Source organism: Chrysemys picta, chromosome 15 (assembly GCF_011386835.1).
Source record: "Chrysemys picta bellii isolate R12L10 chromosome 15, ASM1138683v2, whole genome shotgun sequence".
Classification (NCBI taxonomy): Eukaryota; Metazoa; Chordata; order Testudines; family Emydidae; genus Chrysemys; species Chrysemys picta.
In genome coordinates this window covers 32,324,298-32,337,400 of record NC_088805.1, presented here as the reverse complement: position 1 = coordinate 32,337,400, position 13,103 = coordinate 32,324,298, and the positions used below count along the sequence as shown (strand labels likewise).

The following is a 13,103-nucleotide window of genomic DNA, read 5'->3' as shown; positions in this document are numbered from 1 at the left end:
TGTACGGTTAATCCACCAAAACACGAGGGGGCGGGGGGAACAAACCTATCTGCAGCAGTACAAGATTAGACCTTGCACTTGTGTATTGTGTGTGGGCGCCCTGGGATTGAAACAATAGATTGAGAGCTCCATGGGGCATAGACTAGTTTCCTCTATGCTGCATGCAGATAGCCCTTAATGAATTTCCCAGCATCTGAGACACCCTCGAACAGTGCTAAACTATGCTTATTTCAAAGATTTGAGTTAAATATGTTTTAGTGGTAGTACTGCCCTTCAGAAACAAACCTTCTGTTTAACAATAACTTCTCTATGTACACAGTGGTGGTGTAGCCATATCAGTTCCCAGAGCAGCTTTCGAGCTCTTCTTCAGGTCTGAGAAACTGTGAACTCGCAAGCTTGTTCTCTCTCGCCAACAGAAGTTGGTCCAATAAAAGATATCGCCCTCCCCACCTTTTCTCTCTAATAACTTATCTAGTGCTTGTCATTTTCAAAGTGGCTTACAAACACTAAAATGATACATTATCTTTTCCAACCATACAAAAACCAGATGAAATTAATAGGTACCAGGTTGAATACAAACAAGGGGAAGTAATTTTTCAAACACCACACAGTTAACCTGTGGAACTCATTGCTGTGGGATGTTGTAATGGCCTAAGTATAACTGGGTTCAGAAAGAACTAGATGAGTTCATGAAGGATAGGTACATCAATGGCTGTTAGCCAAGATGGTCAGGGATGCAACCTCAAGGTCAGTGTCACCCTAAGCCTCTGACTGCCAGAAGCTGGGAGGAGAAGCCGGGTGGCTATCTCCAGTTGCCCTGTTCTGTATGCTGTGCCTGAAGTTCTGGTATGGACCACTGTCAGAGACTGGATACTGGGTTAGTTGGACCATTGGTCTGACCCAGGATGGTAGTTCTTATATTCTTATAGGCAGTGCAGGTAGCAGTGCTTATACTTAAGGTTATCTGACACTTTCCATTCTAAGACCCTGTTTTCAGTTGCTTGTAACTTTGTCAAACTATAACCATTCAGACTGAAATTTTCAATGCTGGGTGACTTCACAGTCTGAATTATGTGGGATGTTTCAGTTAAAATGGTTCAGCCTTTCCAGCGAACAAGGTTAGAGAAAAATACATTGTCTTGTCCATATTAAAAATAACAGAATGGCTGTAAGATTTTGTTTTAAATTTTATTTTGAGAAGATCTAGCACTTCCATGCTACAGAGGAGGGACTTGAAATTTGGCAGGGGGAGTCACCATGGTGCCATCTCTATAAAAATTTGCCCAAAGGTCAGCCAAGTTCTGAGCCTCCGAGTAACCACAATTTGCACATGCTCGGTAGGGATTTGTTTGACAGTGACATTCCCTGAAGATTCCCTCTGCACTGCACACGCTAGTGACTTTGAGAACTGTAATTCTCACTGGTCATAGCAACAATGGGTGACAGGGCATGAGAGATCTTGATGTGGTGATAGCTATTTCTACTGGTGGTCCTGTCTTCACTACATCCTCCACCTCTAGGGTCCCAGAAGAGCTGCATTGCTGTTGAATCACAGTTATGACGTTTGTAGATTCAGCCTCATGGATTCTAACAGTTTTCAACTTTGTAAATGGATGTTTGTCCCCTTTATTTTTTTCCGGTTCCCTCTCCTCATCGTGCAGCTCTCTTTAACCTGCAGGCCTTTGCTGAGTGGTGGCTCTGGGAGTTCCTGGAAGAATGTCTGCAGTGCACCTGTTCACCTTCCCCTGCAGAAAGCTGCTCCTTGGAGCTCCGTGGGCCTTTCAGAGACAGGCTGCAGCTCCCGCCCCAGATCTGCCATTTCACTAGCCGTGGAGGTGAGAGTTGAATTACAGCCCATGAAAACTGTAGGTTCCATTCCCGAGTCCCAGATCGCTGCCGCTAATTTTTGGTGCTCGTGCAAATGAATGACTGGGTTAGCCTGGGCAGGTGTGGGGCAGGCCTCTGCACACCACTCCGCTGAAGAGCCACAGCCCAGTCCTGGAGCCCCATCTGCTATTCTAGTGCTGGGCTCCCTCTGTGACTCTGGGCCACTGGAGTCTGAACACTGACCCTTCTGAGGTGACGGGGCCTGAACCCTTGTCATGTGACTTGGGACTGGACATGCAGATCGTTCTCTCGGCATCTCAGCCCTGCTCAGCCCCAGGCCCTCTTATTCTGTTTCTTTGTCAGCCAGCATGCGCCCTACATTCAAACAGTTGTAATCCGAGCAGGTCTTAGGTCAGTTTATGGAAACCCAAATGTTAGCCCCTTAGGTGCGATTTCTCTAGCTGGAATATCCTCTCTGGAGGGATTGTCTCTTGATTTGCATAGAATCTGTAATAAGCAAGGTTTCCAAGAACAGTAGATGTGTGAACAGCACTGTCTATATACCCACCTTGGCTGCAGTCCTGGGGCTTGTCTACTACACAAACGATTAGTTCATGGCAAGTTGGGGTGTGAATCTGCCCCCCACTAGCCTGCTGTGCACTAACTGTTGTGGACCCTGCTGATGCACAGTAACAGTGCGTTAATGCACTTTGATCTAGTCCTCTTTGAAACAGATTAGATCAAAGTGCATTAAGGAACTGTTAGTGCATGTCAGCCGGGTCCATGTGGACCAGTGGTTCTCAACCGGGGGTACATGTACCCCTGGGGGCACACACAGGTCTTCCAGGGGGTACACCAACTCCTCTCGATATTTGCCTGATTTTACAACAGGCCACATAAAAAGCGCTAGTGAAGTTAATACAAACTAAAATTTTATACAGACAATGACTTGTTTATATCGCTCTATAGACTATACACTGAAGTACAATATTTATATTCCAATCGATTTCTTTTATAAATACATGGGAAAATAGAGAACGTAAGCAATTTTTCAGTAATAGTGTACTTTGATATTTTTGTATTCTTATGTCTGATTTTTGTAAGCAAAGGTTTCAGAGTAGCAGCCGTGTTAGTCTGTATCCGCAAAAAGAAGAACAGGAGGACTTGTGGCACCTTAGAGACTAACAAATTTATTAGAGCATAAGCTTTCGTGGACTACAGCCCACTTCTTCGGATGCATATAGCTATATGCATCCGAAGAAGTGGGCTGTAGTCCACGAAAGCTTATGCTCTAATAAATTTGTTAGTCTCTAAGGTGCCACAAGTCCTCCTGTTCTTCTTTTTTTTGTAAGCAAGTAGTTTTTAAGAGAGGTGAAACTTGGGGTACACACAACAAATCAGACTCCTGAAAGGGTGCAGCAGTCTGGAAAGGTTGAGAGCCACTGATGTGGACCTCTGGTCCGTGGCAGGCTCTGGTGGATAGTTGCTCCACTCTTCATGGCTCATTGTCTGCCTCACATGGCAAAACTGTCAGGCTCTTGCAGAGAGAGGCCCTCGGCTAAGTCGCTGCCTCTCTGAGAAGTTACTGGTTCTGTGTGCGAAGGGTTCTTGGCAAAGCAGCTCCCTGGTGGTGGTTTGCATGAGCAGTGTCAGGAAGGAAGTGTGTGTGCGCGTGTGTGCACATGCCACATAAGTGCACGATTTGGGCAATTTTCATGAGGGCAGAGCGTTGGGCGGTGGGCTGTGAACAGCTGCTATTTGAGCACCGATGGTACTTCAAAAATCTCTGAGGAAATGTGGTCCCTGCCCCGGGGAGCCTGCAGCCTAGTCCAGACTTGAAATCCCCCCGTTGATGGACCTGGCTCAATGCAGGGCAGTTTTGGTTGGAAAGGAATGTGTTCTAATCATCCCTGCCCCTCTGGGCAGACTGGGATTCTCTGGAGTTCCCCCCAGGCTCTTAATTCGCTCTAGAGTAGAGGCAGATCTGATTGCCTTGTTCCACTCACACATCAGTACTAATCATTAGCAGTTCTCCAGCGCTTCTGTACTGACCCAGTACTACAGACACCATCAGTCGGTTCTGTGAAGCAGGGGATGAAATCCCTGGTGTACAGGGGAAACTGAGGCAAACAAGGGCCTGCCTTTCAGTGGTGCTGAGCGCCCAGAACTCCAGTTGAAGTTAATGGAGCTGTGGGCGCTCATCACCTCTGACAGTCAAGCCCCAGGTCTCGAGGGCACCTGTCAATGTCCAATTGGGGAGGCGAGGTGCTGCGCCCCGACCACGAGAGCTGTGGGGAGCTGTGTATGTGATGGGGGGGGGGGTGTAGTGTTACCAGGTGTGCTCACCAGACTATGGATGAGTGCGTCATCACCCCCAGCAGCAGACACCGAGGCCTGTCGTGTACGTGGAGTGCTTAGATCTGCAGCAGGGGGTGCTCCAGAAATACTGGGGAGAGAATCCCGTGACAGCCTCTAATCCTGGAGCCAGGTGGAAATCCCCTTCCAGCCGAATAGGCCTGGTCGCTGTGTGCAGCCAAATGGCATGTGCTGCTTTGTGCCTTTTTGCCCCCTCCTCTCCCTTCTGTCTCTGCCCCTTCACCCGACAGGCGACTGGAGCCTGCCTTGCTGCTGCCCTGCAGGGGCACCTAACTTCTTGCAGCAGTTACACTGGTAACGTTTTTATCCCGGGTTCAGAGGCATCTCCTGGAAACAGCATGAAAAAGATTCTGTGTGTTCAGAAGGCAGCTCCGTCTACTAGGCTGTTGTATGATATGCAAAGAGGGAACTTAGTTGCAGATGCAGAAGACAGGGCTCCTTGGAAATCCAGAGACAGGTGGGGAGCGGGGGGCGATTCTTAGTGGGAGGGGCGCATGTGTACCACGCGTGGGAGCCCGTTTTGTTTCAGTGTTAAGATCACGTCTTGTGGATCTGCATGCTGCCGGTAGATTGCAAACACCACTGGGCCCCAGGGAGTTCCATGTGCTAAAAATCAGTTTCACAGACAGCAGGGTGAAGGAATCCACCTTGAGCAAAACGTGGAAGAGTTTGTCCTAGGCAGGGGAATCTTGCAGCTTGCTTTGCAGGGGCTCATGCAGACGTTTTCTTTTGCTCTGGGGTTCGCATCCCCTTGACTTCGCTTTGAGTGGTTTGCTCAAAGCAGAGCTTGCTCAGAATTGCAGATGACCTCGGTCAAAGCCGTACACTGGGAAAAGCTGATGACCCTCTGCAGCACTTTTGCTCTTGCCTGATTTCAGAGCTTGTAATGAAACGGGAAAGCAGGTGCTGTGCAGTGTCCTCTGGAGCGGGCTGCGTGGTTCTGTTTACCTGTGGGAAATAGAAAATCCCAGTGGGGACTCTGTAATCTATTCAGTCTGCCATCCCCTCTGGCCTCTCACATCCTTCCTGCTTCTGCCTAGCTCTTGCTCTCGCCGTCTCAGGTCTTGAAGTCAGCCTCCTACCTCATTTGAGAGATGTGTTCAATTGCTTTCTTCTTCTCTCTCAGCCGGTGCCCCCAAACTCTCCCTGAGTTTTGTTGTAATTTACCCCATGGACTTGCAAGGTTTCCCTGGGATGAGAGGAATGTTGCTTCATGGGCTCAGGGTTGTGATGCCAGGTGTATAGTCTTATTTTTAATGCCTTGTCTGTAGCTGAGATAGCCAAGTGACACTGCCAGCGTGTTAAGATAGGCTGATTTCTGCCAGTCAGTTGCTAGGTTTGGTGGAGACAATACATGATGAACGTAACAGTTGTATCTCGTGTCTGCATGTCGTGTGGCTTTCAGGTAAACATTAAAACATTAATGAGCTGTGTGTCGATAGACTATTAAAACTGCAGTATTGAAAATTGAATCCTGAGAATGAGCATTTTATTTCTAACCATTCTGATGAATATCCGTTCTCTCTAAACAAATCAGCATTGTGGGTTTTTTTCCCCATTAGGTATTCATCGGCCATCTGTATTTCTGAGCAAAGATCGGCCAACGGCAAAATGAATTTAGCAGGGAAAGGTAAGTGTATCAAAAGAGGATCTGTCAGAGCAGTGGGACCCTGCATGACATATTGGGAGTGAGTTAATGAATATTTCATGTTTGTGTCTGCACAGCCGCTTCTGTTTTATTAATATTTTACCACTCTCCAAAGCCACTAGAAACAATTACAAATCTTGCTGATATGAATACCTAATCAGAATGCAAAATGGGGAAGATTTTTAATTGCAGGGATTTTTTTTATTTTGGGTTTGTATTGATCCTTATTCCCACATCGGCCACAGCTCAGCTGTTACTCTGCATGTTGCATTTAAAGCCAGCACTAAATTCTCAGTCTGGTTGAAGATGGAGTTTCTGGCTCTCTGGCTCGTACTCCATCTTCGTCAATGTGTCCCAGGGGTCAGAGCACCAGCCAGACGTGTGGGGGTCCTGTTGAGCTGGTTGTGGTCTGGTGAAGCCTTTAGCTTTTTGGTTTCTGTTGATGAACGTATGTCCTGGAGGATACAGTGATTAAGTCTCTGGATCCTGTGTGGGAGGGAAGAAGCCGGGGAGAAGACAGTAGCTGAGGACTTTCTGCAGCAGAAGACTGCAGAACGCAGCTTGAGTTTAGTTGCACCTTTGACCTCGCTTTATTGAGTAGGCTCACTTGTGCTTGTTTAGGAACTCTGAGTTTCGGGAGGTTTTAGTGACCCCCATCTAATAACAGGTAGTACTTTGGGTAGCAGTCTGGTCTTGGCAACCACCTCCTGGCTGCCCCCCCAGCAAGTATTCCCCTTGTTACTGTTGGGGAAGCAGGGCGAGAGAGAAGTGACATGTTCCAGACACAGATGGAGTCAGCATCAGATCAGGGTTGTTGTTCCCTAGTCATGTGCCCAGACAGCAGGCTGTCCGCATGTCTGTCACCCTGAAGCTGATAGACCCGCTATTTTAAGAGCTCTTTTTTCTTTTTAAGTGGCTAGCAGGCAAAATGAGAGGCCAAACAGTCTCTGTAAATGCTGCATAGTTACCATCTGCCTTGGCAGTAGTTGAACAAGCACATGGATGGGCAGGAGCAGAGCTGAATAACATTTGAGATCACAGTCCCTTAAAGCGACTTTGTCCAGCACCCCCTGCTGCCTGGGCAGTGGAGGGCCCAGAACGTATGTAGCAGGTTTCACTTCAGGATTCTGACGTGTGGCACGTTCCGTCTGGTCTGTTGTTCTGGAATCCCGTGTTTGTGTGGTCAGATTCACAGCACTCATTTCAGATGCCCAGATGAGCCATGTCCTCACCTCTAAGTGACCTTGACAAGCGAGTGGGGCTGCCAGGGAATCCTGGGAGGAAATGTTAACCATAAACCATATTCTCCTACCCCATTTAGTACAAACGTCTATCCTCCCTTTAAAATAAATTTGTTTACCTCTGCTTAGACTTTTGAACTACATCCCATTACAGTCCGGTTAGTCTGAATTTCTGTCCATTCCAGCTATGAATGCTGTGGAGCCCAGAGGCTAGTGGGCATTTTAAATTGCTTTTTGAGATGAATATATATTAAAAAGTCAAATGACCAATTCATCACTTCAGAGACATGTAACTAGATTGTAGAGTCCCGGGGCCCAGACCTGCTGCTCTTTGTACAGTACCACGCACGATCAGTGCTGAACAAATAATGATGTCAAGAAAAGCAGCACGCCTGACTCAGCTCCCGGGACACGGCCAGTGCCCTGCCGGGTGTGAGAATGGACTGCTCTGCATGGTTACATGGGCCACTGGTAAATGCTTGCTTTCATTAAGAAATTTTTGAGCAGAAAATATTTTTCTTAGGCAGCGTTTTGGATTGGCAGAGAAATAAAATGCACAGCGGTTCCCTTCCCCTTTCCCATGTTCAACTTCTTCCCAAATCCAGGCATTGCAAGGAATTTACCCCAAACACCCTCTGTGACCTCGGGGCGGGATTGCAAACCCTGCACTAGTGGGTTCGGCCGGGAAAGGGGGAGGGATGGTTGGCCAGTTTTAATAGGAGCTTTGTGGAATCAGCAGAGCAGGAGACAGACTTGCAGGAGCAACAATCCTCCTGCTGGAATCTCCTATGGAGAAGTCGCGTCTTCACGGCAGAGCCAAATGAAAGCTTCAGTGTTTCAAGGGGAAACTTTATGTAAGGTCAGTTTCTGGCAGGGGAGTATTCAGATTGGCAATGCTTGTTGCTAGTATTGACACTAAACCTTCACATACATAGTTTGTTTAATAATTAACCCAATTTGGTGCTCATTGGCCATCGCTTCTGCTGAAGCAAGCCCACCAACCTCCTGGAAATCGAATGGGTAGAGTTTTCTCATGTCCTAGCTAATTCCTAATCAAAGTAAACAAATGCATACAGGAAACGTCTTGTTTATGGAACTGATAGAAGGGTTGTGTTGTGTAGTTCAGTGAATACGTGTAATACAACAAAGGAAAACTGCCAGAAAGGACTGGGGACGCATCTGGGATGGAGGGCAGTAAATCAGTCTGTCACCTTGGAGGTTGATGTTTTCTTGGCCTTCATGAGGAGGGAAAAGTCTGGCTAAGCCAAAATGCCCCTGGCCATACATACAAAAGCTCTGCCATTGAGCTTGTAAAGCAAGGCTTGTGCTTTTGCTGCACTCCGACTCTTCTAGAATTGCTCGCATGGAATCCCAGAGCTTGGAGGCTTCTATTCTGTTTTTACTTCAGTTCTTCTCTGTTTTGATGGCAGTCCTTGCTTCAAAGCAACACGTATTTAATAGAAGGAAGTAAGATGGTGATAAATCACGAGGTTGATTAGACCCTGGAATGGTCTCTCAGGAGTTGTGGTGGAAGCTGGAGTTAGTTCCAAGCAGACAAGACAAATGGCTTGGCGTGTTCTCTCCAGGGCCAGTTGAGGTGATCAGTAGGTCTTTGTGTGATTTATTGGAGGCTGAGGCTGTCCTGGTGCCAGGTGGCTCAGTAGGAGACGGGCCGGGTAACCGGATGTATGCCACTGACTTCTTTGAACATGTGCTGTTTTCTTTGCAGATGCGCACCGGCTTGGCTGCTCACTAACCGAAAGCTGAAGGTCTCCCAGCCTATGTGCAGAGGAACAGAATGCGGGTCACCATGAGGCGAGTGTTGCTGGGGCTTGGCTTTGCTGTTGCCCTGATGGTGACTGTGCACCTTGGCCAGCAGATGTTGGAGTGCCAGGCGCTGCTGGGCGAGGGCTATGGCAAGCGGACACGTGGGCTGATGAGACCAGAAAACGAAGAACTGGTTCTGGTGGACTCCAGTCGCATCGAGTACCGGTACAGCAAGGAGATGCCGCTGATATTTATCGGTGGGGTCCCGCGGAGCGGCACGACTCTCATGAGAGCCATGCTGGATGCGCATCCAGAGGTCCGCTGCGGAGAAGAGACTCGCATTATTCCCCGGGTGCTGGCCATGCGCCAGGCCTGGTCCAAATCTGGGCGCGAAAAGATGCGCTTGGATGAAGCGGGAGTGACGGACCAAGTCCTGGACGCTGCCATGCAGGCGTTTATCCTGGAAGTCATTGCCAAGCATGGGGAGCCAGCCAGATATCTATGTAACAAGGACCCCTTCACTTTAAAATCCTCTGTCTACCTTTCCAGGCTCTTTCCCAATTCCAAATTTCTGCTGATGGTTCGAGACGGCCGGGCTTCTGTCCATTCCATGATCACAAGGAAGGTGACGATTGCAGGCTTTGACCTGAACAGCTACCGAGACTGCCTTACCAAGTGGAACAAAGCGATCGAGGTGATGTATTCGCAGTGCGTAGAAATTGGGCAGTCCAGGTGCCTGCCAGTCTACTATGAGCAGCTAGTGCTGCACCCCGAACAGTCCATGCGTGTCATCATGCAGTTCCTAGACATTTCCTGGAGCGACGCAGTGCTGCACCATGAAGAATTAATAGGGAAACCAGGCGGAGTCTCTCTTTCCAAGTGAGTGTCCGTATGGCTGCCGCTGCTTTCCAAAGAGACTCCTGACTAGACGGAGCGGGTTCTTGCCAAACCTTCTTGGGGCACGCCTGGTTTTCAGGAGCAGAGGGATCGATGCACCCAACTCTGCTGCAGAGTATTTGTGTGTCTAAGTAAAGAACTGCGTGAATGTCACAATGGCGGTTAGCTGCTTAGGGGAGGATTTTTAAGAATGGTGACGTCTCCGTCATCCCACTTGTAAATAAGGGGATGATTTCAGGCTCTGCTTTGGCAGAGTCCTATTTAAGGAGCTCCAGTTTTGGGGTAATCTATGCCCCCTTTCTCTTTTTCTTCCCATTCCCAAATATTTCTTTAAACATTGGATTACGTTCCAGCTAGCACTGAATGATTTTCGGTAGCATGCAGTTGAGGTTCCCTGACTTCCCACTGCCTCTCGCCACACGTCGTTCTGACACGATCCTGGCATAAAGAAGTGTGTACGCACAGCGTGCGTCTTCGAGAGCTATTTCATATTTTGAGCTTCTTGCTGCCGTTGTTTGGCTACTTGGTAATTTTAGATTAACCTAACCCAACCTCTGACTGTAAACATGGATATATGGGAACTAGCCAGACAAGTCTGTCTTCTAACAGTCTTTTTCTGTTAGTTCTGTACATCCAGAACGGGGAGATGGAGGGGAAAGAACCCACTGTATGGTTTTTCTCTGAGCAAGGGAAAGGGAGGACATTGTCAGGCCATACTTTCATCAACACTAAGGGTATGTCCAGGAGCGCCGCCAGCTTTTCTGCTGCCCTAGGCGGTGGAAGGTCCCGCCCCGAAATGCCGCCCCCCAGAGACAACGGAAGGTCCCGCCACCGAAATACCACCGCGGTCGTCACCCCCCAAATTGTAGCGCCCTAGGCGATTGCCGAGGTCGCCTAATGGGTTGCGCCGGCCCTGGGCATGTCTACACGGCAATGAGACACCCGTGGCTGGCCTGTGTCAGCTGACTCGGGCTCATGGGGGCTCTGGCTGCGGGGCTGTTTAATCGTGGTGTAGACGTTCGGGATGTCCTGAGCTTTGGGACCCTCCCACCTTGCAGGATCCTAGAGCCTGGCCTCCCGCCCGAGCCCCAGAGGTCTACACTGCAGTTAAACAGCTCGCAGCCCGAGCCCATGAGCCTGTCGGCTGGCACTGGCCAGCCGCAGGTGCCTCATTGCAGTGTAGACCTACCCAAAAAAGTTCTTCCCAAAGAGAGAGGAGCAGTGGGAGCTGACTGCACATGATCGGTGAGTCAGTACCTTGCAAAATGCTGTCTCACGCTAGTCAGCATTTTACTGGGTGTGGTTCTCTTTGAGTCACAGTTGAACCGATTCTGTGCCACACTGTGTAACTGAGGCCCTGGCTACTTAGTGGGGGAGGGCGAGAGGGAGAGGCGGGAAGAGTGAGTAGAGTCCCATATTATTTAAGGACGTCAGAGGGGCATTAGGGCCTCATTGTCCTGGGTGATGTACAAACAAAAGAGCACATTATTTTCCAGAATTAGGGGCTCTAGCCCTGGTGGTCAATTCCAAGGCAAGTCACTATATTGCTGATGCTCGTGAATGGGGGGTGTTTGACCAGTAGCGGTTGTGAATCTGGAGAGCCTCTTCGAGTCTGGCTCTCCGTGAGGTGTAAGGCGTGAACATTGCAGACGTGCTGGGCAGGCACTGGGCGCAGCTGAGCAGAGGGAATGCAGAGGATGTGGAACATGCAGTTCACTCATGACTTGGGGTAGAGCTTTTCTCCTTCATGGCCTTGTCTTTCGTTCGCGCTAAACCCTCCCCAGCCAAGGAAATTGTGCTTTGTGGTAGCGAGGGAAGGGGAGAGCAGCTACTGTGGTAGATGCAGGCATATTTCTTAGGTGAACTGATGGCCTCTATTGGGCTTTGTATCTTTAAAAATCTACTGAGAGCCAATAGCCCATTAACTTACTTACTGATAGCCCATTAATTTACTAATGCTGCCCAGTTCCCGAGGTCTCATTTCCCATGATGTCCATGTGGCCGGTAGCCACAAATTCCTTTGATTTTTCTCCTGCAGTAACTGGGGTGAGAGGTTTGGCCGTAGGAAATCAGTGTCTGCTCGCCAAGGCCTGACGGGAGACAGGTCAGGGATGGGAGGTTTTCTCTCTAGAGCCTCAGGCGCCCTGGATCCTTCATGGTCTGGCGGCGCCTGCCGCACTCCTGCTGCAGCCTCTGCTCCTCGTGCGTGTGCCAGAGATTTATGGGTCCTGAATAAACAGAACTGTCTCTAGGGAGGGCTCTAATTTTCATGCTAATTATGTAAATCTGCCTAATTACAGGACGGTAACTTTGCTGTCTCAAAATATAAAGGGACAGTTTGTGCAGTGATCGACTGCTGCTCTGCCTTATAAATAAATAATAATAATAATAATATATGGAGATATCCTATCTCATAGAACTGGAAGGGACCCTGAAAGGTCATCGAGTCCAGCCCCCTGCCTTCACTAGCAGGACCAAGTACTGATTTTGCCCCAGATCCCTAAATGGCCCCCTCAAGGATTGAACTGACAACCCTGGGTTTAGCAGGCCAATGAGCTACCCCTCCCCCCTTGAGTGCAGGGTGCAGACTGTCGCCGCAGACAGGCAGCGAAGCTTGGATTGCAGTGGGACACACTTTCCCTCTCTAGTGAAAACAAACTGCAGATGATCTAACACAGGAGGCCCAGCAAGGTGGGCAGTTCGGACGGGAGCGTCCCTAGGCCAGGCAGAGTGGGGAAGGATGCTTTGCACTTGGGTATTGAAACGCGGAACTGACCCCTTAGGTGTGTTGGTGTTGGGTCTTTGGCCCTGCAGCTCTGCCATCCTAATGAAGGCACTGATGCTTTACCGATAGATGGATTTAAAGCCTCTGTTTTATGAGCTTTGTATCCTGAAGACGCTGACAATACCTGAGCGACATGCGTCTCTCAAATGGCAATAACCCAGCTGCAGGCCCCTATGTGTGAGCGCAACATGCATCCAAAACCCAAGCGACGGATTTCTATTCTCTTTTCAGGATAGAAAGATCAACAGACCAGGTTATTAAGCCTGTAAACTTGGAAGCTTTGTCCAAATGGATCGGGCACATTCCAGGGGACGTATTGCAAGACATGGCCCAGATAGCACCAATGCTCGCTAGGCTTGGCTATGACCCATATGCAAATCCACCCAACTATGGCAACCCAGACCCCTTGGTAATCAACAACACCCAGAGGGTGAGTATTGCTACTGTCCGCTTAGAATGCGGAGTGTCACTGGAGGATGATGGGAATGACGCACGTTACAAATACAAAATAGCGACAAAAATGTGGATTTACTATATGCAATACTGACTTACATATCTCTCC

At 48.9% G+C, this 13,103-nt stretch overlaps 1 protein-coding gene across 18 annotated transcripts in view; it reads left to right on the top strand.

Moving 5' to 3' along the window:
- Positions 1 to 13,103, top strand: part of TPST2 (tyrosylprotein sulfotransferase 2) — a 40,231-nt gene that overhangs the window by 21,784 nt on the left and 5,344 nt on the right. For 7 of the 18 annotated variants that reach the window (XM_065568919.1, XM_065568920.1, XM_065568921.1 and 4 more), the window contains 3 exons: positions 5,766 to 5,833; positions 8,822 to 9,738; positions 12,773 to 12,971. In XM_065568919.1, the coding sequence (XP_065424991.1) occupies positions 8,891 to 9,738; positions 12,773 to 12,971 (1,047 nt within the window). In that variant the 5' untranslated portion in view covers positions 5,766 to 5,833; positions 8,822 to 8,890. Of the gene's footprint in view, positions 1 to 1,661; positions 1,836 to 5,765; positions 5,834 to 7,697; positions 7,952 to 8,579; positions 8,690 to 8,821; positions 9,739 to 12,772; positions 12,972 to 13,103 lie in introns of those variants that run through there. The other 11 variants (XM_065568912.1, XM_065568915.1, XM_065568913.1 and 8 more) reach the window with 5 other exon arrangements.